This window comes from Watersipora subatra, chromosome 6 (assembly GCF_963576615.1).
Source record: "Watersipora subatra chromosome 6, tzWatSuba1.1, whole genome shotgun sequence".
In the NCBI taxonomy this organism is placed as follows: domain Eukaryota; kingdom Metazoa; phylum Bryozoa; class Gymnolaemata; order Cheilostomatida; family Watersiporidae; genus Watersipora; species Watersipora subatra.
The window spans coordinates 35,603,615-35,631,387 of record NC_088713.1 but is presented as its reverse complement, the minus strand read 5'-3'; the positions used below and the strand labels follow the sequence as shown (position 1 = coordinate 35,631,387).

The following is a 27,773-nucleotide window of genomic DNA, read 5'->3' as shown; positions in this document are numbered from 1 at the left end:
TTACAATAATAACAATAATAATATTAATAATAATTATTATTATTTTTTTTATTATAATTACTATTATTAATAACAATAACAATAATAATTATTATTATTATTAAATGGTTTCAACACAACATTAGCCACCATCCCCACTATTAGGTTGGAAACTAGTAGTGGGAATGGTGACTAATGCTAGTGCACCATCTACTAGGTTGTTCATCCTAACCTAGTTGATGGTGCACTAGTTGTACACCTTCAACAATACCTTCTACGGTACATTAGCTGATCTGGGCAATGCAGCTTGTTGCACTACACTGAATTTCTTTTCCTCAACACTCAAGAGTGGTATCTAATCTTTACTATAATAAGAGCCGTGTCCATCTATCCGAAGCCCGGACCAAGAGTGGCAGGAAGAAGAACTGCCTCACACAGGAGTTGAATGCACATAATCCATTTTGCAGCCAAACACCCTACCATCTGCACTATTCAGCCACTTTGCTACATCAAGCAATAATTGTGTACATAATCATTACACATGACAATCTCTCACAGCACACAGGATTATCCGCGTATGAGTCGGTCTAATCTAAGCTTTCATTCTCCACCTCCAGGTTATCATTATTATTACTTTTATTATAACATTAAATACATTTATATTTATACCTCATTCTTTATTTTAAAACAAGTTTATATTTTGAAGTATTTTTCCTATCTAATTATAACAACAAAGTGAGTTCACAACAAGGATATCAAAGCATATTATCTTCCAATAAAATCCTCACAAAAATATGCTATAAAGTATGAGAGTACAATTTGATTCACTCATATTTAAATGGAATATCTTTTCCTTTGGTCCACTCTTCTAAAAATGCATCAAAAAGCTCATTTTCAGCAACCGTGAACCCATTCTTCCAGTCTCCGACTTTCCCTGCAAATATCCCAAAATGCATGATATTCAAAGAACAGACAACTCTCCAACTTTATGCTAATTTCCTGTTTGTCCACACTATTGACTTATAAGCAAAAGGTTTGGTTACAGCTTTGGGAAACTATAAACATTCTAGTAACTTCAGCGCTTTGGGAATTGTAATATTAGACGACTTAAGTGATTATATAACCCTTTGAAATATATTATGTCTGTGTATATATGCATGAAGTTGAAAAGCAGATTACAAGAAAAGGCAGAAAACAGAGCTGCGTGGGAGAAAGTACTGAGAAAAAATGTGTATATGCATGTATATAACACATAAAATAAACACAGAAATAAACAAATTCTTTATTTAATTTACTATGTTCATATAATAGTCAGAATAGTAAATGTTTTATATGTTGATTAAACCAAAATTATCTGTGCAAAAACATTTTTCTTACCAGCGCAACGCTGTGTATTCAGTAGGATTTACTACAACAAGAGCGGTGTCAATCTAGTCAGCCACATCAAGAACGATAAAAAAAGGATTGCCTCACATGAGGATGAAACTTGGATAAGAATAGTTGTGCACATAGTTAATACAACTACCAGCGTGCTTGCTTGAATAAGTTTCATAGTTTCCAGTGTAAGTTAACAGTTTCCAGAGTGCATCGATGACTAGGACATGGCAGGGAGGACAACAAACAATAATATAATAAACTTTTAAAGATATTCCACAGTTGTTAGTCAGACCTTTGTGAAAAGGTTCTTATTACATTCTATATACACTTTTAGATACAAACAACCAAGTAGCATAAGTGCTATTCATTGCTTGGAGTCGTCTCACCTTTTCTGAACATGAGTTTGAGGGTCTTCTTCATAGTGTCTTTGTCAGTTCTCAGCTAAAATAATAGAGTGGTGTATGACGGTATTTGACATTTTGCTTATATGCTGTAATGATTATGTAATAATGGGATCTACGCTTATTGCATTATCGCTTATTGCAAACATTTTATAAAAGTATCATATACTAATTAAATATGACACAATATTGAAGTTTAGTAGTATTACTTATACTACTAATCGTGATTATAATAATAAGACTAAAAATGATAACAATAGTAAAACTGTTCTAATCATGTTAACTTGATACTTCCTTATTATTTTGCATTCGACTAAAAATTTTCTGTTTTGCTGTACCCAATATTTATGGCTCAAGTCTGATGTATCTCACTATCTACATCTACATATATATATACAAACCAGGCTAAACCTAGCTGAACCAGTTAATTGCTTTAAAAAATTAGTTTCTTGTTATGAATGTACTTTTAGTGAACCCTAATTACTATAAAACCTTTATTCGAACGCCGCCCTTAGAGAAGAGTTGAAAAACAGAGCGCCACACTTTAATTGAACGTCACCTCTAATAAAGTGTCGCTCTAAGAGAAGAGTTGAAAAACAGAGCGCCACACTTTAATTGAATGTTACCTCTAATAAAGTGTCGCTCTAAGAGAAGAGTTGAAAAATAGAGTGTCCTATTTATTAAAGGTTTTACGGTAAATAAAAGTCTTAAATAGGGTGAGTTCCAATTCTTGTCTTTGCGTTGTGTACTCAACCAAAATTTGTTCCAACTTCAGAACTTACGTTACACCAATAAAATATCTTTAAAAAGTTGAAGTCCTTTTAAATTCAGACAAGTTGATTATTTCTGTTAATCAGTTGACAGCTGATTAACAGAAATAGTTCACTCACAGAAACTTTAAAACAATTCTCAAATGGAAAACCGGTGTCTGCTCCAAACACTTTCAGTCAAAGATTAAAGTAATCTTAGTGAAATTTTAAAACTTGACAGCAAAGAAAGGTAAACTTAAGGTGGCTGCAAAGGCAGCAATTACAGGTAGGTGTATATCTAACCATCTTTAGAAGTGCCATATTGTCATATCCTTGATCTGATTTTCCTTGCTGCATCTTGTCGAAGCTGGTGACATCAGCGATCTGCTGGATCAGCTCTGGAGATCTTTTCGTGTCCATGAAGTCATTCAGTTTCTGAATCGTCTCCACAGGATTCTGAAAAAAATGATCAGTTAATTTTTACTTTGCTGATATAAAATCATTTTAATTATCTGAAAATTAAACATTTGAAGAGTAACAAAACAGTTTAGTTCCAAAAGGTTATTCTCTAGTTAATTTTATTGTTAATGTCTTTACGTGGGACCCTATGTAGTAACAGCAGTTTCTCTGTAACATCATACAATCGAGTTTCTTAGTTTTGCACTTATTGGTTAGTAAAACATTACATACAGTCTATAGTCTGCATAGAGTATTTCTTATCTGTATATTTTATATTGCAGCGTGTTAGCACTTGAAGCTGCTCTAGTTTGATGGCATTGTGTTGCTTCATGTCCACATTGGCTCAAGTTTAATTATTGATTTATTTATATATCTATTTATTTGTTAGTTGTAGATTCTTTTATGTTATTTTTTATATACTTATTTTAGGTTTTTCCCTTATTTAGCTTTTAACTATTCAATTACTAATAAATGTTTATTTATTACATTGTTTATTATATTTAAATATTTATTGAGTTGTTTGACTTTATTTCTGTGTGATTTGTTTATATTTATTTATTCATTTATTTATCAATTAATTTGTGTATTTAGCACTTCAGTTGTTTTAATCATTTGCTCATTTATTTATTGAATTTTAATTTTTTTTATATTTTATATTTATATTCATATACAATTGTAAATAAATATTGTGTTGCTTTGTTTTTAAAACTAGCTGCATTTATTTTAATATTGTTAGTAAATCTTTGATATTTTCTTTTTTATATTTGTTTTTATATTTATTTACTTTTGTATAACTTTTCATCTTTAAATATTTTAGGTTAATTATAACGTGTGATATTTTATTGCACAGAAGTTATTATGTGTGTTATAATTTTATCACTTAGCTTAAAATAATAATTTAAATTATTTAAACATGTAAAGGATTTTTGTGAACGTAAATTGGACTTTTCTAGATAAACATAAAACGTACCAGCACCAGGTCTTCATAAAAAACAACGTGTACATTTGGATTGTCTCGGAGGCTCCACATGTACTCCAAGTAGGCAAAGAAGTTGCCAAAAGGTACATCCTGTCCATACAGAAATATCTTCATGTAGTCGGACAGGTTCATTGTCTTGAATGAGCCATCCACATTTCCAACCTTCTCCCACATCTAAAACATGGTCACAATCAGCGTTCTAACCAGTTAAACTGAATTTTGTTTAAGATATTCTGAATATCAACACAAAATGAAAGAAACAAACAACAAAATATGCTAAAAACTATTTCAGCTTTAATTCAGGTAACTTCAGTACAAAATATCTTGGTTTGTTTTTAGGTTGTTTTGTGGTATTTTGATAAAACTGCATGCAAAAGATATTAAGATATGCAAGAGTATTAGCTTTTGCATTACTCAAGTCCCTTTTTTGGCAAGTAAAAATGTAATCCAGCAGACAGGAAAAGGTCCAGGCATACTGGCATCTTTGGTCTGCTGTGGTGGTTAGCCAGATTATAAGTTTATTTTTTCCAGTTTAGATAGTGGCTACAGCACACTTTCTGGAAAGTCTAGTCAAAGTCTTTGTTGAATAATTCACTTCATTCCAACAGGATGCTTAGCTTAGCCCCCCTCCCTCCCCCCTCCCCAGAACTGATGTTTCCAGTTTAGTTACCAGCGATTCGGCTCATGTTGCTGGCTGTATCGATCTTCATGGTTATCCGATAGCAGGTACAAGTACTTGACATACTATGCCTTTGTAAAGCAGGCTAGTTTGCAAGTGTTTGTTAAGTAATCTGGCAGAGATCTTAAGTCATAACATAACATGACTTGAAGTTAAGTTGAAGGTAGTAAAACAGGAAGAGACTAGTTTTAGTATCTTACCAGTCTAGATTCCATATGATAGTAAGAGAGGCAAACATCCTTTGGGTTTCGAAGAACTAAAAAAACAAATTTTATATAGCACAGAACAAAGAATTCATAATAATAAAGTGATATGCATGTAGAAAGAAAATCTACAATTTAACTATCAAATATTTTCCCTAATGTTTAACATAGATAGTTTTGCCAACAAATGTCTAGCTTTTTCATAGAATTTCATTTAAAAAAATCTTAGGGTTCATCTCCTTTGCATATAGCTGAGTTTAGCTTTATGCAGCATAGTTGCACACAATTTACACATTTACTTGTAACACCTTTTCTGTGTTCTCTCTTTGTTTGGTTTTGCACAATTGCTTACGCATTTTAATTGTTTTCTTAGTTATATGTTATTTCACACTATTTTAATATCACAAGTATATTTAGTTGAACATTCGTTGTTCATCTAGATTAGCAGCCTAAATAAGATAATGTAAAAATGGGTAAGGCCACAGTTATATCCAACTGTGCTTCAAGGGAGCAGATGAGCCTTGCACTGACCAGCCAGTAGCTCACAGTCTTAGAGACAAGCTGTAAACAGATTTACTGTAACACATCTCATGACACTGAGGAATGTGTACATAGTGGACATATGTATTAATGTTGCAATGTTCTGAGATGTGTTTGAAGCTATTGCTAGCACAATAGTGATGATGTTGGATTAATCCAATAACCCTTTTGTGTTGTTGTTGTTGTTTATGGCATAAACCCATAACCGCTCTGTCCGCTCTAACCGCTTTGTCTGCCACCAAAAGTATGCTCAAGAATTATAATATATTTATAATATATTTATAATAATATATGCCTGCATATATTATTCCAACAAATGATCTTTCCAAATCTCTGCGTCTTCTTACTCTGCCTATGCTAAATATTTATTTTACTTCAATTCAATGTTTCAAGATTTTTCATGGTTTGTGTTCTCGTTTTTTACATGACAATTACAAGTTCTCAACTCATTTCAACTTACGTGATATGAACAAATTGCATACAATCACTAACAATCATTTTGAAAATGCCATTGCCAGCTGCTTTAACAATCTTCCATCAAATATCCGTTCTCTTAGCAGAGAAAAGCATTTTAAACACTATTTGTCAGACTATTTATTCAATTTTAATGGCTAACTGTTGCTTTTTTCCCTTTTTTTTTGTTTTACTATTGTTGTATGGCCTAATTTGAAAAACATTTTTATTTGTGAAATGAAATTATTGCCAATAAAGTACTATATATATATATATATATATATATATATATATATATATTATCGGGCACACATTTTACCCTATTCTTTAACTAACAGTAAGGGCTAACCAACTAAATATGAGATGCTACTACTACACAAAACGTCACCAATCTCCTTGCACATAGCTAAATGTACCATAGGTTTTCAAAAACCATGTGCCAATGTTTTACACGTATACAAACTTTATTTTTATCGGATTTTTGTCGTAATGAGCATATATAAAAATTTTACACCAAAACCTAACTAAAAAGGCAGATATCAGTTGCTATTTATTAGTAATCATGTGCAGATTTTTTCCAGTTTTCCATAGATGATTATTGTCATAATTCATCTAATTATCACTTAAAAACTATGAATTATTAATAGATAACACGTTAATTTTAAATCTTCCCATAATTACGATCACACCTCTACATGATAGGACAAATAAATTAGTACAACATTTCACAATGGTAGACACTTAGTTAGTTGTTGGTACTTTTAATTATTTTAATAGCTAACTTTTGTATGTTTTCGAAAGCTACAAAAACATGCTCACCTTCAAACAGGCCTGAACTTTTACCCTAATAACTGACAAAAAACTATGTTTTTAATATGTCCAACTTCACCAGGTTTGAATGAGTAAGTGTGCATATTTGTCTTAGAAAGAGAAATAAAAACGTTTGTATATGTGCTCATAAAAACTGATGCTGACTAAAAAATACATGAATAAAATAAAAATGTAAAATGATAAAAATCATATTACTTAGTAAAAATGTGATTAAGATACGATATACACTTAGATCTAAAACAGTGTTTGCGTAGGTTCACTCTAAATTTTATTGTAGACAGACATTCTGATAGTAGTTTTTTCAAAACTAAGATTGGTGGGGTTTCTGATGTTATTAACTTCAAGCTTTATAACTGGTAAAGATGAACATCATTTTAGTATTTCTTGTCCAAATTTCTTTTGCATTTATGACACCATATTTCATTACCTTTCGTTTTATGCAATTTTTTGTGGTACATATATACTCAAAACATTTATATAAAAGTATTATGAACTGCCCAATAAAATTATATATATTTATTATAAATATATATATTACATATATATTGCATGTATGTTATATATAATAATTATTTATAAATAATACATATATGTATATATACTAGCTGTGCTACTCGGTGTTGCCCGAGTATTAAAAATCAGCTTATAAACAATGAGAGGTAATGAGAGTTGCCTGCTACTTGCTATTAGCATGACACACTGCCAATCAATAATTTGAGTAAGCCTACTAATAAGAGCTACCCCTCTCCGTGACATTATGCCATGACGTTGTGTCGTGACCGAAAGCAATAGCCTATTTGCTCCCATATACCGACATATATCACCTAGTGAATCTATCAAGCTCGTGTGGCTAAGTTGGTTAGATGTCGAACTGGCTTTCGGGAGATCCTGATATCAAATCTTCTGCTTTATGAATTTTTTATTCTAAAATTTCAATAGCTATAGATGGAAATATACAACGACGAACGGATGACCAACTTTGTGAAATATATACCCGTGAAACCTCTAATTGAACGCCACTTCTATTTGAATGCCACCTCCATTTGACCGCCACCCTGAGAGAAAGGTTGAAAAATAGACTGCCACTCTCCAACTGAACGCCACCTCTATTTGACCACCACTTTGACATTATTTGATCTTTACAAGCCTATAATATCAACTGATCAGTAGAAAAGTGCCCACAAAATTGTTTTAATTATAAATTGTTTACATCGATAACAAGCAATTATCAAACAGCACCAACAAACTTTGAGAAATATATCTATAGATAAATATATATATATATATATATATAAATCTATATATATATTCATATGAATATACATACATGTATATAATATATGCGTATATAATATACAGTACATGTATTTAGCCACTTATAATATATTTATCGGGCACACATTTTACCCTATTCTTTAACTAACAGTAAGGGCTAACCAACTAAATATGAGATGCTACTACTACACAAAACGTCACCAATCTACTTGCACATACCTAAATGTACCATAGGTTTTCAAAAACTATGTGCCAATGTTTTACACGTATACAATACATACAGTGATAACACATACAATACATGTACATATAATATACAGTACATATATGTATTTATGTATGTATTTATGTATATATATATGCAATTACATATATACATCCATACATATATATGTATGTACAGTTTTATATATTTATTCGTATATGTATATTTATTCATATATTTATATATATATTTATGTATATACATATGTTTGTATATATTTAGATGTATAATATCATTACCCATGACTGTCTTCCTGCCACTGAACTCTGCTGGTAGTCCTTCGAGTCTATAGTGAGTGTTCAAGACTTTCGGAGACCGAAACAGACCTTCTGATTCAAGTTTAGTCACAGGAAAGAGATCGACCATACAAAGAGTTTTGAAATCTTTTATGTACTCAGATGTACCTCGAAGTAGCATGGTCATTATCTCCCACATGAAGTTGGTTCCTACAAGTTGGAACATATTGCATAAAATGGGCTTTGCTTCAAGATTTTTGGGTGTGCGCTAAAAATAACTTCAATGACTGAGTTACTGGATAACAGGTTTCCAGCTTATTTCAGCTGTCTGTGATAATAACAACTTGCATAAAACCTCTAACAATTATTTTGGAAATATAATTGCTAGTTTCTTTAACAATGTTCCACATAATATCAGTCTGTTCTCTTAACAGAGAAGGGTATTTTAAATGTTATATTTCAAACCATTATTTTGATTTTACTGACTAACTGTTGCTCTTATAACTCTTGCATAGCATAATTTAAAAAACATTTTGATTTGAACTGAAATTATAACCAATGAAGCAATAATAAATACATTGGAAAGAATGAAGTTTAGCATATTCTTTTAGAAACTTTGGGTGTATTTACAAGAATAGGTTTTTAGTGTTCTAAGATCATTAAACCATTTCTATAACTTAGTATTAGTCTTAAAATAAACTAATAAATATAGTTCCATAATATATGTTGCTTTCTTTGACCAAGTTTTTTCTGATGAAAAACAAAACTGTGGTGTACTTTATTTTACGTATTTGGCTATCAGGAGATAAGTTCCATATCAACCTTGTACAGAGTGCCAAGTAGTGTGGCAGGCTAACATGAAAATAGAATTATTTGATTCATTGCACACTTTTGTTTAAATTTTCTGTCTTCTGACACTGAGTTTCAATCAAACTTCAAATAATTCTAAAATTTGGACATGAGCCAAAATAAAAACTAACAAACTTACAAACCTATCATAAAATCAACTGGAAAGCGTAACAAAGTATCTGCAAGACCTCGCAAAAGATTTTACAGCAATTATTATTTAACAGGAGCAAAGATAGAACAGCTGAAACTGGTATTAAAAGATTTAAAAGGTAAAATCAAGTAAATTAAATCAAAAATTAAGTTGGCTGCATAAACAAAAATTAAAAAATTAAACCTGAATGAATTAAATTTTTTTCACCATTCTTAGGATATGTTGACAAGAGAAAATCTTCATCATTCCACTTGTAGGTTTTGATTGCTTTTTTCACTTCATGGAATCCCTCCTCCTTTACTATCATAGCTGGTATTTTAATAGACTCGTCATCATTACTCATGTAGAGTCCATGAGCCTTAGCTCCTCGGGGATGTGCGGGTATTTCCATTTCTATAACATAAATCATTAGCTACCATGCAGAGATCTGGCTAGAACTCTTCCGAAAAAAAGATATAAAATATATATACATGTAATATACTATGTATTATGTATTACTGTATTATTTTATATGTATACATTGCAAACACATAAAGAAATGTTATAAATAAATATAATACAAATGTAACAATCAATATATGTATAAATATATATTAGGAATCAGATGCAGTGTTTACAGTCTCTTGCATAAAAGTATAAAAGTATAAAAACATAAAAGTGGTCAATATTAAAATTGAGCAATGTAAAATAAAATAAGAAAAAAGTTTAAAATTAAATAAGATATTTTTTTTTATATTATTTATTTTTGATGATTGTTACTTTGCAATATGAAACTATTAGTAATAAAATTGTTTTAAAGTTGACTTAAACTTTTATCTTATTTATTTTTATAAATATATAATCTATATTCATATATAGGTCTAATATATATTTAGAAAACTACATATAACATTCATAAGCCTTAGATCCTCGGGAATATGCAGGGATCTCTATTTCTGTAACGAGTATTTTAGAAGTGAATGTTTGAGTATTTATCAAACAGAAAGTGGTTGCAAACAAGCGCTTCACCAAATAGCAATTATGTGACTGAAAGTTTCGAGGTTTTTTTAGAGTTCACTGCCGGTAAAAGGGATGAGAATGAGGTAGGAAACTTTCAGCTCTTGTACCATACCCTTCACAATTTTAAAAGAATTATGTTATTATCCTATGCTTGTATTACAGGGGACACAGGATAACTTTGTCCAAATTCACTTTTGAATAAAATAAGGTTTTTTTACAGAAGAGCGCATCACAATTTGTGTGTAATTTACAAACGATACCACCTTGTTTTTTACCATCTAAAGTTTTTGTATAGAATAGTGGATGCTCTCCCACAGCCAGATATGTTAACTTATTTGACTAACACTGTTAGATTCATTATACTGAATAGTTTTACTCCGTCATGCATCATTGATATGTCTCAATTCTCATGTACCAGTTATTCATGATTTTATTTCGTACTGCTAAAATATGAACTCAACGAATGTATTTCTTATTATTTTAATATTTTTTCAAAAGAGATAAGATGTATACCCAAACCTAATTTTTTTTTCTACAGTGTAGCCTATCTTGTTTTATTAATGTTTACAGTTTATTTATTTGTATTACATATTTTTTCAACTTTTTCAAGTCCATTATTGACTATATCAATTTCATTATTAAAACTGTTAGACTCAAAAAATGAATTTTTATTGTCAGCATATAGAATTGATTTTAAATTATTAGTAGATGACACAAGATCGTTTATTAATAATGAGGTTGAACCCAAAATAGAACTTTGAGGAATGCCGCAATTTATAGTTGAAAAGCTAGATTTATAGTTTTCTATAGAGGTTACCTGTTTTTTATATTCTAAGTAGTTTTTTATCCAGAAGGTGATGAAAAGTGCATAAATTTGAACAATCTGTTTTAGAAACATTTACGTCATACGAACATCTGTTTTGTAGGCACATGTGATGATTTATCACGATAAACCACATAGATAATAGATATACAGCTCTATGTACATCGTTTTTTCTCTCACAAGTGCAGCAAGATATGTTATCTTTCAAACCGAGTTTGGAAAGTTGCCCATTTTTGACACTTTATGTTATTTGAAAATTTTTTATGTAGTACAAAGCATAAACTTAGCATATTTTTTGTTTTATTTGTAATTTACATTATAAAAGTGTCGACTGTAGTTTCAAGTCTTCCTCATTTAAATTTTAATTTTATTTTTTCAATTATGACTGACAACACCTTTTTAATTATTGATTTTATTATTTTAGTTTTGATGCATCATATTTCAAACAATGTTTTATAAAAATGATGATGGATTGCCCAAGAACAGTGTAAATATGTATAACTGAGCAGGGTTACTGCCAGTTTATCATCACAGTGTATATTAAGAGCAATAGCCCAAGTTTTTCACAAATATTTTATTGTTCCAAGTCTTTGAAATCCGAACATTTATTTTTATTTGACGCATACAAACATATTTTATTAGGTTAATTTGAGAGTCATCAATAGAGTAGTTGTCATGTAGATTGCATAACACTGAAAGCGACTAGTAAAGGACAACTCCAATTTCAAGGATACAAGCTGGACTAAATGGATGCTTATAATTGGTAACCTATTCCATGACAGATATTTATTTTGTATGTTGTAACGCTAATGTTTTAAGCTGTATGAAAAATCTAAAAAGGTATTAAATTGACAAGCTACCTTGAACTTGTGCAAGTGTAAGCAAAGTACTTACATAATCAATAGTAAACCATATTTATTCATTAATTCCAAAATTTTTATCATTTACCCACATGTATTACAAGAGTTTCTTATTTTAATTTTTCTAAAGTTTTCTAAATTTTGCAACTTTCTAAGGTTACTTAGTCTAGACCAGTTTAAGAATTGGGTCACTAAATTTAAAGCCCTTTTTGTAAGCCAAAGCACTATATAACTTGGCAAGTGTTTTTCTACACCAGATTAAACCTGGATATGTAGCTTTGTTTTCTTTTTCTATACTTTCAGTTTATATGTTTTAGTTCAATAAGTTTCAAGCATACTTACAAAATATTGAGCTGGTTGGACTATTAATTCTTGAGATATCAACAAAATAACGAGGGTATTTATTACAAAGCGAGAAATAAAAAATGGCTGCCCGACAGGACATAAGTTACTAATGGCACAATTATTGAAATTCTTGATAATGGAGGATCAGAAATAGACAAATCTAGAAAGCTGCTTTTTTTCAGCAACAAAATCTTTACACTACAACTATTTGCTTCTCGTTTCATAAAAATGTATTACGTTTCTTCAGTTTCCTCTTAAACATCACATCTATAAAAGAGTGGAAAAACAACTGACTCTATTTGATTTCTGTTTTTTTAGTTTGAGTTCTCCAAGCTTGGAGCTTCCAATGATATTCAGTTCAAAAGGAATTGTGCAACTCTCATTGCTCTGCCAGTTGATAAAAAGTTGTAAATACTGTCTGGGAACAGGGAACTTGCTGGTATGCACAATGTTAGGCTTCAAAGTATTAAAATATTTTGACAGTTTCTTTAACACATGGCAGTTTATCTAGACGAGCCTTTGCGTGTGTTGGTAGACATGGTGCTAGTTTTATTTTTTAGCTGCATAAAGTTTTTATGCTAGAGTCAGCATTAAGTTTTTTGTATCAGCTAATTTAAAAAACTGTCATAAATAATTTTGATTTTAAAAACATGTAGATGATCCTTTACTTTTGCTACCACCTATCGATGAAAACCATGTTCAAACATTGAAATGCGTCAGGGAAAAACAGCAGATTTTAAGTTAAGCCAAAAATTTACTTAAATCTTACAAAACAGGAGCCACTCTTAAACTTTATTAAAGATGATTGATTAACTTAAAGCCATTCCAAACGGAAAAATGAGCATTGTATTGCAATAATAGAGCATTCTTAATTTAACTATTTGCTGACAGTAAACCGATTTTATTTTTGTTGCAAATAAGCACAGAAATTGTATGCAATTTTGCTATTTTAAATGCTTTCACAGTCAATTCAAAGCTTTTAATATACTCTAAGATCAAAGACCTGCATGTGTATGCAAGATTAGGCCTCGAAGAGTTAGAATTTCAACACCAGAATTCTTTTTTTTGTGGTTATACTTATTTTTTACAGAGCGTTGACCTCAAAACTTTGTTGAATTAAAATGTGGAAAAGTATAAAAAACACATCTAAGTTTCAGACAGATTGTTTAATTAGAAGTTAGTTGCTATAAAAGACAAACAGACAGACAAATGAAGGCAAATCTGTTTATAGATAGAACCATAAAATTGAAAATGATATATGATAATTAATGTATCTCTTAGTTTGGTAACAAAGCAGTTAAGTTTATCAGTTAGTTTTTTATTGTTTCAATGCTTTCAGTTTCATATGCTTTTCCTTACTCATCCAGTAGAACTATTGAATGTAAATCACCCTATTTTAGTAACAACCTTAACTGGCAATTCTATTTTAAATTACGGGATGATTTTAAATTATTTTATTAAATATATGTGCACTGTTCAAACTAAAATTTACATGTATGTTAATATAAACGAAAACTTCTTTTTGCTTTCTCAATCTTACGAGGAGGTGATTTAGTAGTTAAAAATGCAAGCAATGAGATAAATTGAAACAAATTAATATTTGGACTATATTTGTTATAAGCTACGTGTAATGATGAACCTACACAAAATTTTAAATATTTATTTTACCTGTCAGCACACTTTATGAGCTCATTAGGCAGCTTCAATGGATGACTGTTACTAATAGCTTAACATCAACTCAAAAAAATGTCTGCAGGCTACAGTACCAATGCTAGAGACTTATAGATGCCAGCATGTTAGTTTTTAGTTTTCCTTATTTGAAGCGTTTTAGACATTCACAATAATGTATCTGTAGCTGGATTTAAAATTTTATTCTAGACAGCATGAGCGAATACAAAATAAAATATATGCCAATAGAGCCACGTAGGACTAGACTTTTATCGCAATAGCCGATGTGAATACGAGAGATAGAGACAGGTTGTATCACTCGTTACATCATTTTGGGTAAGTCTGGGCATGTTTTTTTTGGCCTGAGCGCTTTTACTGCGATCGATTTTTTTCGATTTTAATCTACAAATATCTTGACAATGAGATCACTTAACACAACAAACAACATATCAACTGTTAGACAAAAAAATACTTTCTTTTATAATCAACTCAAGTTGGACGCAACCACATCTTTAAAAACTAACTTTCAAAGAGTTTTAGTAGATTTTATCAGAAAGTATCAGTATTTTTCTATCATTTAGAATCAGTTTTTTATGTTTGAGGTGATCTGATTGCCAGGATGTTTCAAGATTAAATTTAATAAAATTTTATCACAATTACAGCGATAAAAAAACTTGCAAAATGATGTAACTAGTTCTTATCATTGTAATAGTTGATATCGGCTATTCATTCAAGGTGCAGTGTTATGCATCTGTATTCTGTCGATCTCTTTGTAACTATAGGTGTCATAATAGTACTTATGCTTGATTTGAGCATTTTTATCACAATCAAGTTTTATTGATGTTAATCTTGAAACATCCTGCTAGACAGTTACCTCAAACATACAAAACAATCAGAAATGATAGAAAAACACTGATACTTTCTGATAAACCCTACTAAAATTTTGTGCACATTTTATCTTTAATCATGCTTTCTTTAGTTACGCTGTTTATAGATTCTAATTTTACTACCATGTAGTTTATGAAGAAAAGCTTTCAAGTTACCTGGGAGTTATCTTTCCTTATAATAGTAATTACACAAATTTCTGCTACTTTTGAGTCATTTTTAATTGATTAAAGGATACTGAGTTTACAATAGCTGGTAAAATCACGTTTTCTTTTGAACATTTATTTAATAGTTTCATTTATTAATTTATTAACTATCATCAAGGCAATGAAAAGCAATCCTAAAGATTTACCCAGGTCGATAGTGTTGATACAGCTATAGGCAAACATTTTATAGAGAAGACAACTTTATTTTCCCTGTACTTTTTCAAAAACTCCCAATATTTTATGCATCACCAGAATGTAGCCAACTTTAATAGCAACTTTAGTGTGCAAGGCTTTTTTACTAAAGGTTTTAGAAAGAAGACAACTTCTTATGAGACTGCTACTCCTAGCAAGGTAATATGATAATTATGCCACATTAGTTAAGCATAGACATCAATAGTTATGTTTTAGCATGAACTGTTTGCATAATTATTATAGGTTCATAAATGCAAAAACTATAAGGAGGCATTCTATATAAAAATTCCATAAAAACTCCATAAAAGTTACTAACAATCACGGTAATTGGCTAAAATAGCTATTAATTTTGCCCCTTTCACTGGGCAGACACCTAGTTGTGTTTTCAGCTTGCAATATTTCTGGTAGGCACTATCAGTACTGCGTATTATTATTATTGCACTATTGCATTAATTTTTTTTTAATATTATTATTAATGCGTATTATTGACCTACTGAACAATTTTCCAAGTCTCAATGGTGTTAGCTCAGTATTACTGCTGAAATAGTGTACCATGTAATTGCTCTACAATCAGCTCAACCAGGGAATGTTTATACTAGCAATAGTGTTTCAGCAAGTATGTGACCTTTGACCCACATGCAAAAGCGCTGAGTCATTCATGATCTGTTTAGTTGCTTTTACAATTTACTGATCTGATATTGATAAGATAAATGAGAATTTGGGCATTTATTGATTGTATAGTTGCTACTTTTGTAGTTGTGCTCCTCACTTTTTACACAGAATGCTTTTGGGTGAAATAAATAGGTGAGAAACTGTAGTCAATACTGCTCATAAAATAATGGATTACATTCAGCCCTCTTCTCATTCCCTTTGGTAGGTGTTAAATCTATATATATATAAATATCTGTGTTTGTCTATCGTCTATCATTCTTCTGTCCAGTTGTAGCAACAAGAAATTACCTTCATAGTAAATGTCAACTCAGAACCTTTAAATCGTAAGGCGCGCATAACCACAAGACTAATCCATCTTTATTATCTCCACCACTCTTATTATATACAGTACATGTATGTCCTTTTCAGATTGCACATGCTGAATGCGCACTTTTTTGTTATTAATTAATATTACCTTATGCGTTTGTTATTTTATTTAACGTTTTTGAAAGCTAACTTTTAATCATTCTATCCATTTTTTTAATTTGTAATTTTCAAATTTGCCTTTTCAATGTCAAATGTTTCAATTACACTCGTATTTTCAGTTTCGGTAAGCCTGTGAAAGCTAAATACTTTTCTGTGAGCAATTGTATTATCTAGAGTAGGAGTTGTCTCTACATTCTCTCTCCATTCGGCCAGACAAAGTATCAGACTAAAAAATCCTATATATCATTTTATGTTTGTACCAGTATCGGGAGGTACCAGTATCGTCTATCAAAACTATGAATACAATGAGCTTCTGCTGCAACAGCAAATTTTCTTTATACACACACTTCTATGTACTCATTGTTATTTTTCCTAATTTATTTGAACTGCACAAAAACACTTTTCTCATGATATGAAGTCTAAAATTTAGAATGGTAACTGTCGTATATGTCAAATAAAAATAAGTTTTCTGTGAAAAAACTTTTTTATCCAGGCAACGCCAGGCCTTCACTAGTTTTAATTATACTAAGAAGCGCATCCCTTTGTCAGTCTGAAGCCAGGGTTAAAGGTCAAGATAAAAGACTGCTTTGTTTGTACAAGACTCAAACTCATAACATTTAGCATGGTTAATCAACACTCTAACACCTGCTCTAATCAACAGTTTTATTTCACTTTGCAATAAATGCATAGATAATTTATCTTGATGCGCAAACACAAGGATACAGATAAATAAAATATTAACTTGTGAGTGAAGAGTGAAAATGTATTACATGACACGTAAAAGCTTCTAGCAGTATGGTGATAAGGCAGCTCACGGAATAGGACTTATTTGATGCAGACGTACCGGTGCAAGATGTTTTGGCGATGGTTACAAGTTTAGAAATTTATCCATTTTTTGTTGTGACTTATGGCCCAACAAATTTTAAGTAAAAACAGTAAAAAAATATTTAAATTACGGCTACATTTATGCATTTGACAAATACAGTTCACGAGATCTTTCAATCAAATTTTAAGCAATACGAATAAAAAAAATTTCAACTATTTCAAAAAAAAGTTTTATATGTCAGGATTCCTAAAAAAATGTTTTTGCATTTTTTTATAGCCATTGTGTTAATTATTTACTGTATATAAACGTAAATAATTTTTTGCTGTAAAAATAGCAGTGCTAAAAAGTCTGGCACCAAAAGCTCTTGTGTCAAAAAGTCCCAAGGTCAGTCCAAGGTCAACTGCCAGTCAGCTCAAGGTAAATTGATTATCAAAGAGCAGAAGTACAAAGAGTATGTTTTTCTGTTGTCCCTATGAATATCTTATCTCAAGTCTCAGTGTTATGATTATAAGTTCATAAAAGAGATATCGTGTCTGATAAGGAACTGAACAAGTCTGACAAATAACAAAATGGTGTACACATGTAAGAAAAACTTGAAGTCAAAAATTTGTTGATCACTCAAAATATAAATCTCTGCTACGATAAAAGTTGCGACTGTCTGCCAAAAGCCACAGTTGGGGTATGGAAAAACAATTGCATGTTGTGGTATTCGATCTTGGACAATTCAGCTAAGCATCCTGACACTCTAACACTTCTGCCAATTAATAAGACAATATTGTGCAACACACACAGGTGTTGCACAATAAGTTTGCGGATGGGGATTATCCGCACACCTGACAATCTCTCACAGCACATTAAACTGCTAGAAAACTATTAATAGCAATAACAATTTCTGTATTATTTCTCCCAGTCTGTACATCTATGCTGTTAAGTAATGGTTGGCACATTAGTAAAAGCTTAGCAAAAACCTCGTCCTTCTCAAGCTAGCTGGGTATAAAAGTAGACTTTTTAAACTACCCTTCATTTTATTATGTCATCAATTTTTCTGCACATACGCTCATTCACAGAAACGCCGCCATATTTGTAGACAAACAATCGTCATTCTCGTTCACTTTACGCTATAGAATAGTATTTTTAGTGTTATTTTGAGTTTATATCAGGATTCTCTCGAAAAAGTTTTTAACTTTGCTGAACAATATTATGAACAACAGCATCATTTGCAAAACTAATTGCAGAAGCTTTGTGTTTTCAACGGTAAAAGTTGTCTACAAAGATGGCAGATCATGATAATTCACAGTCCCGCACTCATGGAATGACGTCCCGAAACAAAACGCAGGGTAGTGGTGAGCATTAATATGTTACTGCATGTAACAACCTTGTGTGATGATTTAAAAGAGGTGTGATGATTTAAAAGAGGCGTGAGATTTGGCAGTTACACACATGAAGTTCATACTTACTGTGTTTCCATGCTTCAAATGGATTTGGAGTTGCTTCCACTCCAAATCATGAAACAGTAAAATCCGATCAGATTCGACACCATTCTGCTTCGGGAAAATTGTCCGAAGGCATTCGCAGTGAAACTACTAATCGATGTCACAGAAACGATAATATCCAGTGAAGCTCTCTCCACTGGAGGTAAAAAATTCAGCATTTTATCACACTACCATGCGGATATTTTCTAACTACTATTGCCGACAATAGATTATCATGCAACGATGATTAGGAAATTACTTTGTACTTATTTTATTATGGTTTGTAGTTGCAACATTCGGCGATATCTTTTTTGTTTTGACTAAATTATTTGTGTTGTTTACATCACACTTTCATCTTGCTCTTCCTATTCAATTAAATATAGAACTCATCATCATAAAAGAGACTATCGTTCATGCGACCTCTGAACTGTATAACAAGTAGTGAATTCTGTTGCTCTTTTGTAATGTAGAGGGCAGCAATAAGAAAACAGAAGAAAATACTCAAGATATAGCAACAAATGTACGAAACGTGAGTTGAAAAGCGACCGTGACCCGAAAGCAATTCGACATCAACTGTTTCTGTTTGATGAGTACATCACTAGTCTGGGAAAAATCGATAAAGTGCAACTACGAATTGTTGGAAAGGTGAGGTGGGAATTTATTAGCAGAAATCAACTTCGAATCAATTCAAAGCGTAGAAACGCATTGAATGAAAACAAATTTTTGCCTGTAAAATGTGTTGAATTGTTTGGTTGTAAGTTAAAAAACATTAAATGTTGGCAGTATCTTTGTTTATACTGACAAGTTTCTTGAGATAACAAAGTCGGATGATCAAAACAATAGCTTTTTTATGATAAGAACATTGACCCTCTTTCTGTCTGTCTGCCAGTCAGTTTGTCTATAGCCAGGATCAAAAAATAAGATTAAATATTACTTCGAGCGTGACTTGAATTCACAACTTTCACCTTTGATGACTAACACTTTACTACTGGTGCTGATCAACCACCTTCCAAAATTATAAAATTGTTATGCACATACTTATACTCTGCGTATTATTGTCACACCTGATGATCTCTCACAACACTCGAGACTGCCAGGGCACTCAATCCAATTAAAAACAAAAAATAAAATGAAATATAGCTTAAAATATGAAATAATTATAATTTATGACAACTTCTGAAACTTGTAAAATCAAGATGTTACCTTTATATGTAGGAAGACTGCAGATGATTTACACACACTAAGGCTTCAGTTCCTCTAGCTTGACTGCATTGTCCTCCACTTGTTTTGGTGGAAGGTGGGCGGAGCATATAAAATTGTTAGTGGGCGGAGTCTACAAAACTATTTGTGGGAGGAATCTATAAAACTGTTAGTGGGCGGAGTCTACACAGCTAATAGTTAGAAAAGTCTACAAAAGTTTTAGTGGGCGGAGTCTACAAAAGTCTTAGTAGGCAGAATTTAGAACGCTGCTTCAATCATGAATAATTGTTTTGTAATCAACATGGCAGCAGTAATTAATACCAGTTGAGAAAGAGCTGTCATTTTATTTAAGTATTCCCAGAGCAGTTACAGCTAATAGCAAATTGTCACCAGATCGCTACAATGTAAACTAATCCCATACAATGAGCACTTTTAGGCGCTGTAACTAGGTAGAGTGTATCTTCTGTACCACACGGTTTGAGGTCGAGTGTCGATGCAAGAGGCAGCATTATGTTTAGCACACTTTTTAATGAAATTGAAAATTGGTGCAATAAGTTGGTTTTGTTTTAGAATATTTTGCATTAGACGTGTCACATCGACAAGTAATGATAGAGACGGAAAAGCTTTTTAAAATTTTTAAAGGTTACTAGAATTATAAGCCCACCATTATACTCATTCCTTTTATGACAAATAATATAATAACATTGGCAATGATATAATAATATAATATATATAATAGTACAACAAATAATTTATAATATAGGGGTAACTGGTAAAACTATATATATAATATTACATTGAATTATTGATAATATACAGTGGAACCTCAGTTCTCAAACATAATCCATTCTAGAAGGTTGTTCGAAAACCGAGTTGTTCTAGATCCAAAACATTTATTTCTATTAGAATTAGTGTATATAAATATTAATCTGTTCCAAGCTGAAATAACAACATTGGTAAAGTACTCTTTGTACATTTTACAACATAAACTGTACTGTATACTACATACTACAAAGAACAGCGATTAAATCTCGATCACTTTTATTTTTAATAAAAAAAATTTCTTTCTAATTTGATGAAAACATAAAACAAAAAGTAAACATTTTATATGTTGTGCTCTTACAACATTGAAAACATTCTAGGTTAAGATACAATACTAAAAACTGCAGGAGTTGATAATGAAACAGCAAAAAATGCAACAGATCAGTTACATCAAAAATTTTGTGAAAAAAAATACATGTATAATCAGAAATGGCACTTTTACTTCACATATTTGAAGAAGAATCCTCCAAAACAATTTAGGGTAACTCGACTAGAGTAGTTGTCGCCCTAGCAAATCTCTTCGATAGAGGCATGTCGTCTTACATTGTTCCTTTCTTTTTGTAAAAAATTCATGAAGCGTAACTTCCTTCTCCCTCTGTTAACAAATGTTTCCATGCTGTTTCTGGAGCTGTTCCGAACGTTTAATTCCAATGCGCATGCTCCGGTTTGGTCGAGAATTAAATTTATGTTCGAGACCCGAGACGAAAAAATTTCAATTTTTTTGGTCGAAAACCGAATTGGTCGAGAACTGAAGCATTCGAGAACCTCGGTTCTACTGTAATGGTAAATAATAAAATAATGTATATAATATTACAACGAGTAATTAATAATATAATGGTAACAAAAATTAATAGCATAATTGATAGCATTATATAATATAGAATGTTATATAATATTATAATGTGATGTAATATATTATTATGTAATAATATTATTATATTATTATGTGTAACATATATCTTTATTACTCATATCATTGGTCAAATTAAAAGAGTAGAGAACAGGTAAAGCTTTTTCTTTAAAAACATGATTGAACAGACAATAAAACCTTAGCATTGTATCCATGTCAAACATTGATGTTTGGAACTAGCATTCTATGTAGCTGCTCTTCCAGTACAATGGTATATTTACTATACATCATGTTATAATGCTTAGACTTGGGTAACCAAATGCCATATGTAGGGTAGTCAAAATAGCAGTGTTCAACTAAACATAATATGCATGTATTCGAGTCCAACTTATTCTCAGAGAGACAAATCATGGCAAGTGATGCCAAACTTTAAATACTTTAGATATGATATAATTTTTGTGCCTTCGATCAGCAAGGATGTCTTAGGCGTTGTGTGAACAAGTCCTCGGAGATCAAGTATTATATCTGCTTAGCTTACTGCATGCAGAGGCTGTGTGTGTTTTAAAGAGAATTGTTGTACGAACAATATGTCTGTGATCTTGATATGTCTGAGTCCAAGGGCAAAAGAAACCTTGACGATTGGAGCCATGCCCAGTTGCTATTTAAGGATGAATTTCATTCCTGTCACCACCAGTGCCTCTGTTAGGAATTGAACCCTGACCTGTTGTTTGTAGGTCAAGGGTTTTAGACCACTAGGCTACCGCTTTAAATGTACCCTGGAAAGACATGTGTCACAAATAGCCAAAGTATATCTATCTCTAAATAGGCTATGTGATAAGCATTTAGTCAGTTCTACACGTGTTCATAAGCTTGGAGTTATCACCTATTGACTGCTTTAAGCGATGTTAACCTGACAGGGTAATTACGTTATGTGTCAGTTATTTGGAACAATTCCAATAACATATTTTATTACTTACCAAGCTTATTAGTTATAAAGCATGCTGTCCTTTGTTGAGCCATTACAAGACTTCGTGTCATGACTTTAAACGATACATTGCCACACATACGACTCTTAACATACCTTTACGTTTTCTATTGTTGTATACCCTCACGTACCGTAGTAACACAAAAATTCCTCTATTTTTCCTAAAACTGTGAGAGGTATGCCCATGGAATCCGAATGTTTGAATAGTTACCACTTGTTTAACTACTACAAATATGACATCCAAAAGGTCTGTAAGGGTTCATCTCTTATTACGCTAACCTGCTAATTCATTATGCTAGGTGATGATAGGGTAAATGTGTTAGACAACCTGAACTGTATCGACCAGCCTCTCTTAGCTGATTGGCTCAGTTTCAATGCTATTCTGTGACTCAATGACATCATAGTAAATTAAGCAATAGTAGATTTCTGTCTTTGGAAAAAAATTCAGTTGTGTAAAACATGCTGAATTTGTGAAAAGCGAGAATTGTGAAAAAAAGTGAAAATTTGTTATTTTGTTAGTTCAGCATTTTGAAAGCATCTCCAACGTTTGCTCGTAAGTTTTTTATGTTGACAAAAATGCCAAACTACAATTTTACTATGACTAAAGAAATATTTTTTTGCTCTCACAACTTTCACCTTTGATAACCAACACTTTACCACCGGCACCGATCAACCACCTTTCAGAATTGTAGAATGATTGTGCACATATTTATTCTCTGTGATGTATCTCTCGCAGCACACTAGACTGCCAGTTTATTTGTACTAATTAAAGACAAAACATAAAAATATAGTCTAAACTATAAAATTAATAGAATTTATCCACGATCTCCTTTCGAACATCTCACGAATATTTTTGAAAACCATCAAACGAGCCGCAGAAAAATTCTATAATCAGGATAATTCTAATTTTTCTATAAATATCTGCGAGGCCAAGGAAAAACATCTCAATTATTTTCCTTAAATCAGAAAAAAACTATATTTATATTAAGAAACCTAATAGCCATTTATTCAATTGGCATTGTCTGTCTGGTAGTTGATATAAACGCTATGAATTTCCCCATATTCAGCTAATTTCATGCAAGTTTCATGTGCATATATATCCTTTGTGCGTTCCAGCAGGTCGGTAAACATATTTGGTTTGAAAACTCTGTCTGATTTTTGATAACCAGCATCTTAAACACTCACCTGCAGACTATCTAATTGACAATGAAAACATTTCCAGAATCACTTATTGCCACTTCTCTCTAAAATTGTTAGTTTCCCATTCAAACAAGGCTTAACCAGTTACAGAGTAATTGTTATAACATCTTTCATCTATATAAATCTCAAATTTATCATCTTTCCAGTCATAGCTACATGTATTTAAATTTGGGAATGAAAAATCTGCATCATAGATGAATTGATCTCAGAACTTCCTGTTCACCAGACCAGCAATCTAATTCATTACACTACCATAGCCTAGCTGTTAGCACATTCATTACATCGGTTAAAATAAACCAGCTTAAAGCTATTGGGGTCATTAACTAGCAAGGTTGACAGTTAATAGTAATGATTGAGCTGTCAGCAATCACGGTAATTGTTTTAGTATAGGTAAACTGGCTGACCAGACAAGTTACTCAATTCAATAGGTAATTGTTTTATAAATTGGGCGTTCACCTAGTAATAATATAATATCTTCATCCAAAATTTTTCGTCAATCTTTCCAGTAAGGCTACTTGCCATACAGCCTTCCTTTGAGCATGAAAAGCTTATTTGATGATGATATGGCAAATAACGCAAGGAAGAACTTGTCAAGTCATGTCACTGGTATGCATAGAGAATTTGCACTTCATTTTTGCAGCGTCATCTCTACTGCTCCACAAATGTTTATATGTGATACTGTAACTATATTCCTACTCACTGTTCTTTATTGGCATACCTGATGATCCCTTGCTGCACACAAGACAGCCATAGTACTAGTTTATATGATAATAGATATCATGCTAATTATCAGCTCTCCTTCATTTGATAAACGCTTATGACCAGCTTGGCTCATGTACGACGCAGCATCAAATTGAATTAATTAATCTAGTCAGCTTCTAAATTTCTGATGTAATTTAGAAATGGGAAGAATAATAAAAATCATTACGATTTGGAAATTTCTCACATGCGAATGCCTTTAAAGAAAGCGTGACACGTGATTTTATTAATAGTTTAACAGTGATAATTTGATCATATTGTTTTTAATAAAACTTAATTTATATGGACCTATTCTGATCTGTTTCATTTTCATTTCATTAGCAATTCGTAACTGTTGAATAATTAGTCTAAAAAAAAAATATATAGTTATGATAATCTGTAGAGTCGCATGTGTAAGTGTTTTAATGGTAAGAGCTTCTAGATCAACATAAAGCTACCGATTGCTTCTAGAACATTCCATGAGACTCTCAGCATTTGATTATTCAAAAAAATGCTTGGTTCTGTATTTAGGTAAATTTTTATTTGCAACAAATGTGATTTGATAGTTTCAATTCAGTTATTTCAGACCTTGAAGATTTTCAATTTGCTGATTCTAGCGGCTTTGTCACAAAATGCGAAAAATGCGGAGAGCTACACCAACAGATGGCAATTTTTCTAGTTACACAGTTTAGCTTATTTTAAGTTACGGTGCTCTGTTTACACACGTGTATAAATGCTGTCACTCTCTATGCTGTCAGCAGTGCTATGTTGGGCAGCAGTGAGATGCTGACCAACATAAACTTACTTTCACCTACTAACAGACAATTACCAATTTGCCATAAAGGGATAGTATTCTAACGATTTGAACTTTGGAGAGTAACTTGAGGTGCTGCCAGTGCTGATGGTTGAAACAGCAGCTTGAGCTTAAATAGAGCTCGGCTTATTATGCGCAAGAACATTAGGAACAAAAACTGTCTATATAAAACATACAAATTATTTTAATACTTCTCACAGAATGTCATTTTTCCCTCTCTAAATGGTGAGAGTTCAGCAAAAGACTAAAGTCATATTTATTATGTCTAGTGCATTTATGGTATACTAATTGTAAGCCCGGCACTGATAGTGATTTTTAATGTTTTCAATCATAGCCGCAGCAAGCTTCAAGTAACCTACACTACTTTTGTAACAACAATATAGGAAACCGATCATTGAGGGCAATTGTCCTTAATGAAAGGAATACGTTAGGTCAAAAGTGCTAATAGCACAGAAATTATCGATTAAGCGTAGCCAGTGATTGGCAAATAAACGAAAGAATTATATTATTATTTCAACGGCGGTGTGAGTCATCACTAATAAATAGCAAAACAATGGTGATAATTCATTGTAATAGTTGATTAACTCGATGTGAACAGCAAAAATAATGTTAATATTGATATCATAGCCTATCGTGATTAAAATGACTTACTACAACAATTCTTACCAGTGTCAGCTCAAGAATTTGTTTCGAGGTAAAACAACATAAACATCGATACTGATGATAAGTCTATGAATATTGGTAAATAGCTTGCGATGTGTATTAGTGAACGTTACTTGGGTTTGTTGTTGTGTTTTTAATTTGTAAACATGAGGTGCACTGCATACATAATGATTTAGTTGAGTGTTCGTTGCTACGTTCTCCACAGCAATCTCCTTCACTTCAGTTCTGTCATTCTACTTCATCCATGCATTTGAAGATTTACTTTTTATTTTATAATCAGACGGGGAAGAACCAAAAGTTTGAGCTGACAATAGGAGATTTGAAATTTGAATGTCATAATTGAAAATAACAAATTAAAAGATTATGTGATTAATTTGGAAATGACTTTCAAAATTTTGTAAAAAGCAAAATGAACACAAAAGGTAATATTAATCAGTAATAAATGGTTTATATCCATTTAGCAATTAAAATACCATGAATAAAATAGCCAAGAATCTTATGAATGGCTTAGGCTTGTGGTTAGGTTTGTGTACAAACTTGTAGTATCCATCTGGCACAAACCACATTTGTCATTGCTAAAATCTTGTTGCTTTAACTGGACAGATGACAAACTGAGGTATTTACACATGCAGGTGAGTGTTTAAAAGGCTGGTTCTGAAAAACTAGCTTGAGTTTTAAAATCTAATATTTTGGTGACCTGTAGCCTCGGCATGGAACAAAATTATGCGTTTGAAGTTTGGAGGAAATTGGCAAAAAAATGTGAAAATGCAGTGTTTACGCAGACAAACAGACAGAAACAATGATAAAGTGTATTGGTGTTTAAAGTATGGGTATATGGTATAAAGTATATGGGTGTTTAAAATATGGGTATATGGTATAAAGTATATGGGTATTTAAAATATGGGTATATGGTATAAAGTATATGGGTGTTTAAAATATGGGTATATGGTATGAAGTATATGAGTGTTTAAAATATGGGTATATGGTATAAAGTATATGGGTGTTTAAAATATGGTATATGGTATAAAGTATATGGGTGTTTAAAATATGGGTATATGGTATAAAGTATACGGGTGTTTAAAATATGGGTATATGGTATAAAGTATATGGGTGTTTAAAATATGGGTATATGGTATAAAGTATATGGGTGTTTAAAATATGGTATATGGTATAAAGTATACGGGTGTTTAAAATATGGGTATATGGTATAAAGTATATGGGTGTTTAAAATATGGGTATATGGTATAAAGTATATGGGTGTTTAAAATATGGGTATATGGTATAAAGTATATGGGTGTTTAAAATATGGGTATATGGTATAAAGTATATGGGTGTTTAAAATATGGGTATATGGTATAAAGTATACGGGTGTTTAAAATATGGGTATATGGTATAAAGTATATTGGTGTTTAAAATATGGGTATATGGTATAAAGTATATGAGTGTTTAAAATATGGGTATATGGTATAAAGTATATGGGTGTTTAAAATATGGGTATATGGTATAAAGTATATGGGTGTTTAAAATATGGGTATATGGTATAAAGTATATGAGTGTTTAAAATATGGGTATATGGTATAAAGTATATGGGTGTTTAAAATATGGGTATATGGTATAAAGTATATGGGTGTTTAAAATATGGGTATATGGTATAAAGTATAT

General features: G+C 31.5%; 1 protein-coding gene across 1 annotated transcript; it reads right to left on the bottom strand.

The window, feature by feature from the left end:
- Window positions 1-641: 641 nt before the first annotated feature.
- LOC137398473 (sulfotransferase 1E1-like) lies at window positions 642-20,152 on the bottom strand. The gene is made up of 8 exons (XM_068084593.1): window positions 20,043-20,152; window positions 9,634-9,819; window positions 8,430-8,636; window positions 4,824-4,879; window positions 3,936-4,118; window positions 2,810-2,962; window positions 1,743-1,797; window positions 642-913 (listed from the first exon to the last, which is right to left on the bottom strand). Exons 2-8 carry the CDS (start codon window positions 9,815-9,817, stop codon window positions 804-806), a joined length of 948 nt encoding a protein of 315 aa, XP_067940694.1. The 5' UTR covers window positions 9,818-9,819; window positions 20,043-20,152; the 3' UTR covers window positions 642-803.
- Between the last annotated feature and the right edge of the window lie 7,621 nt (window positions 20,153-27,773).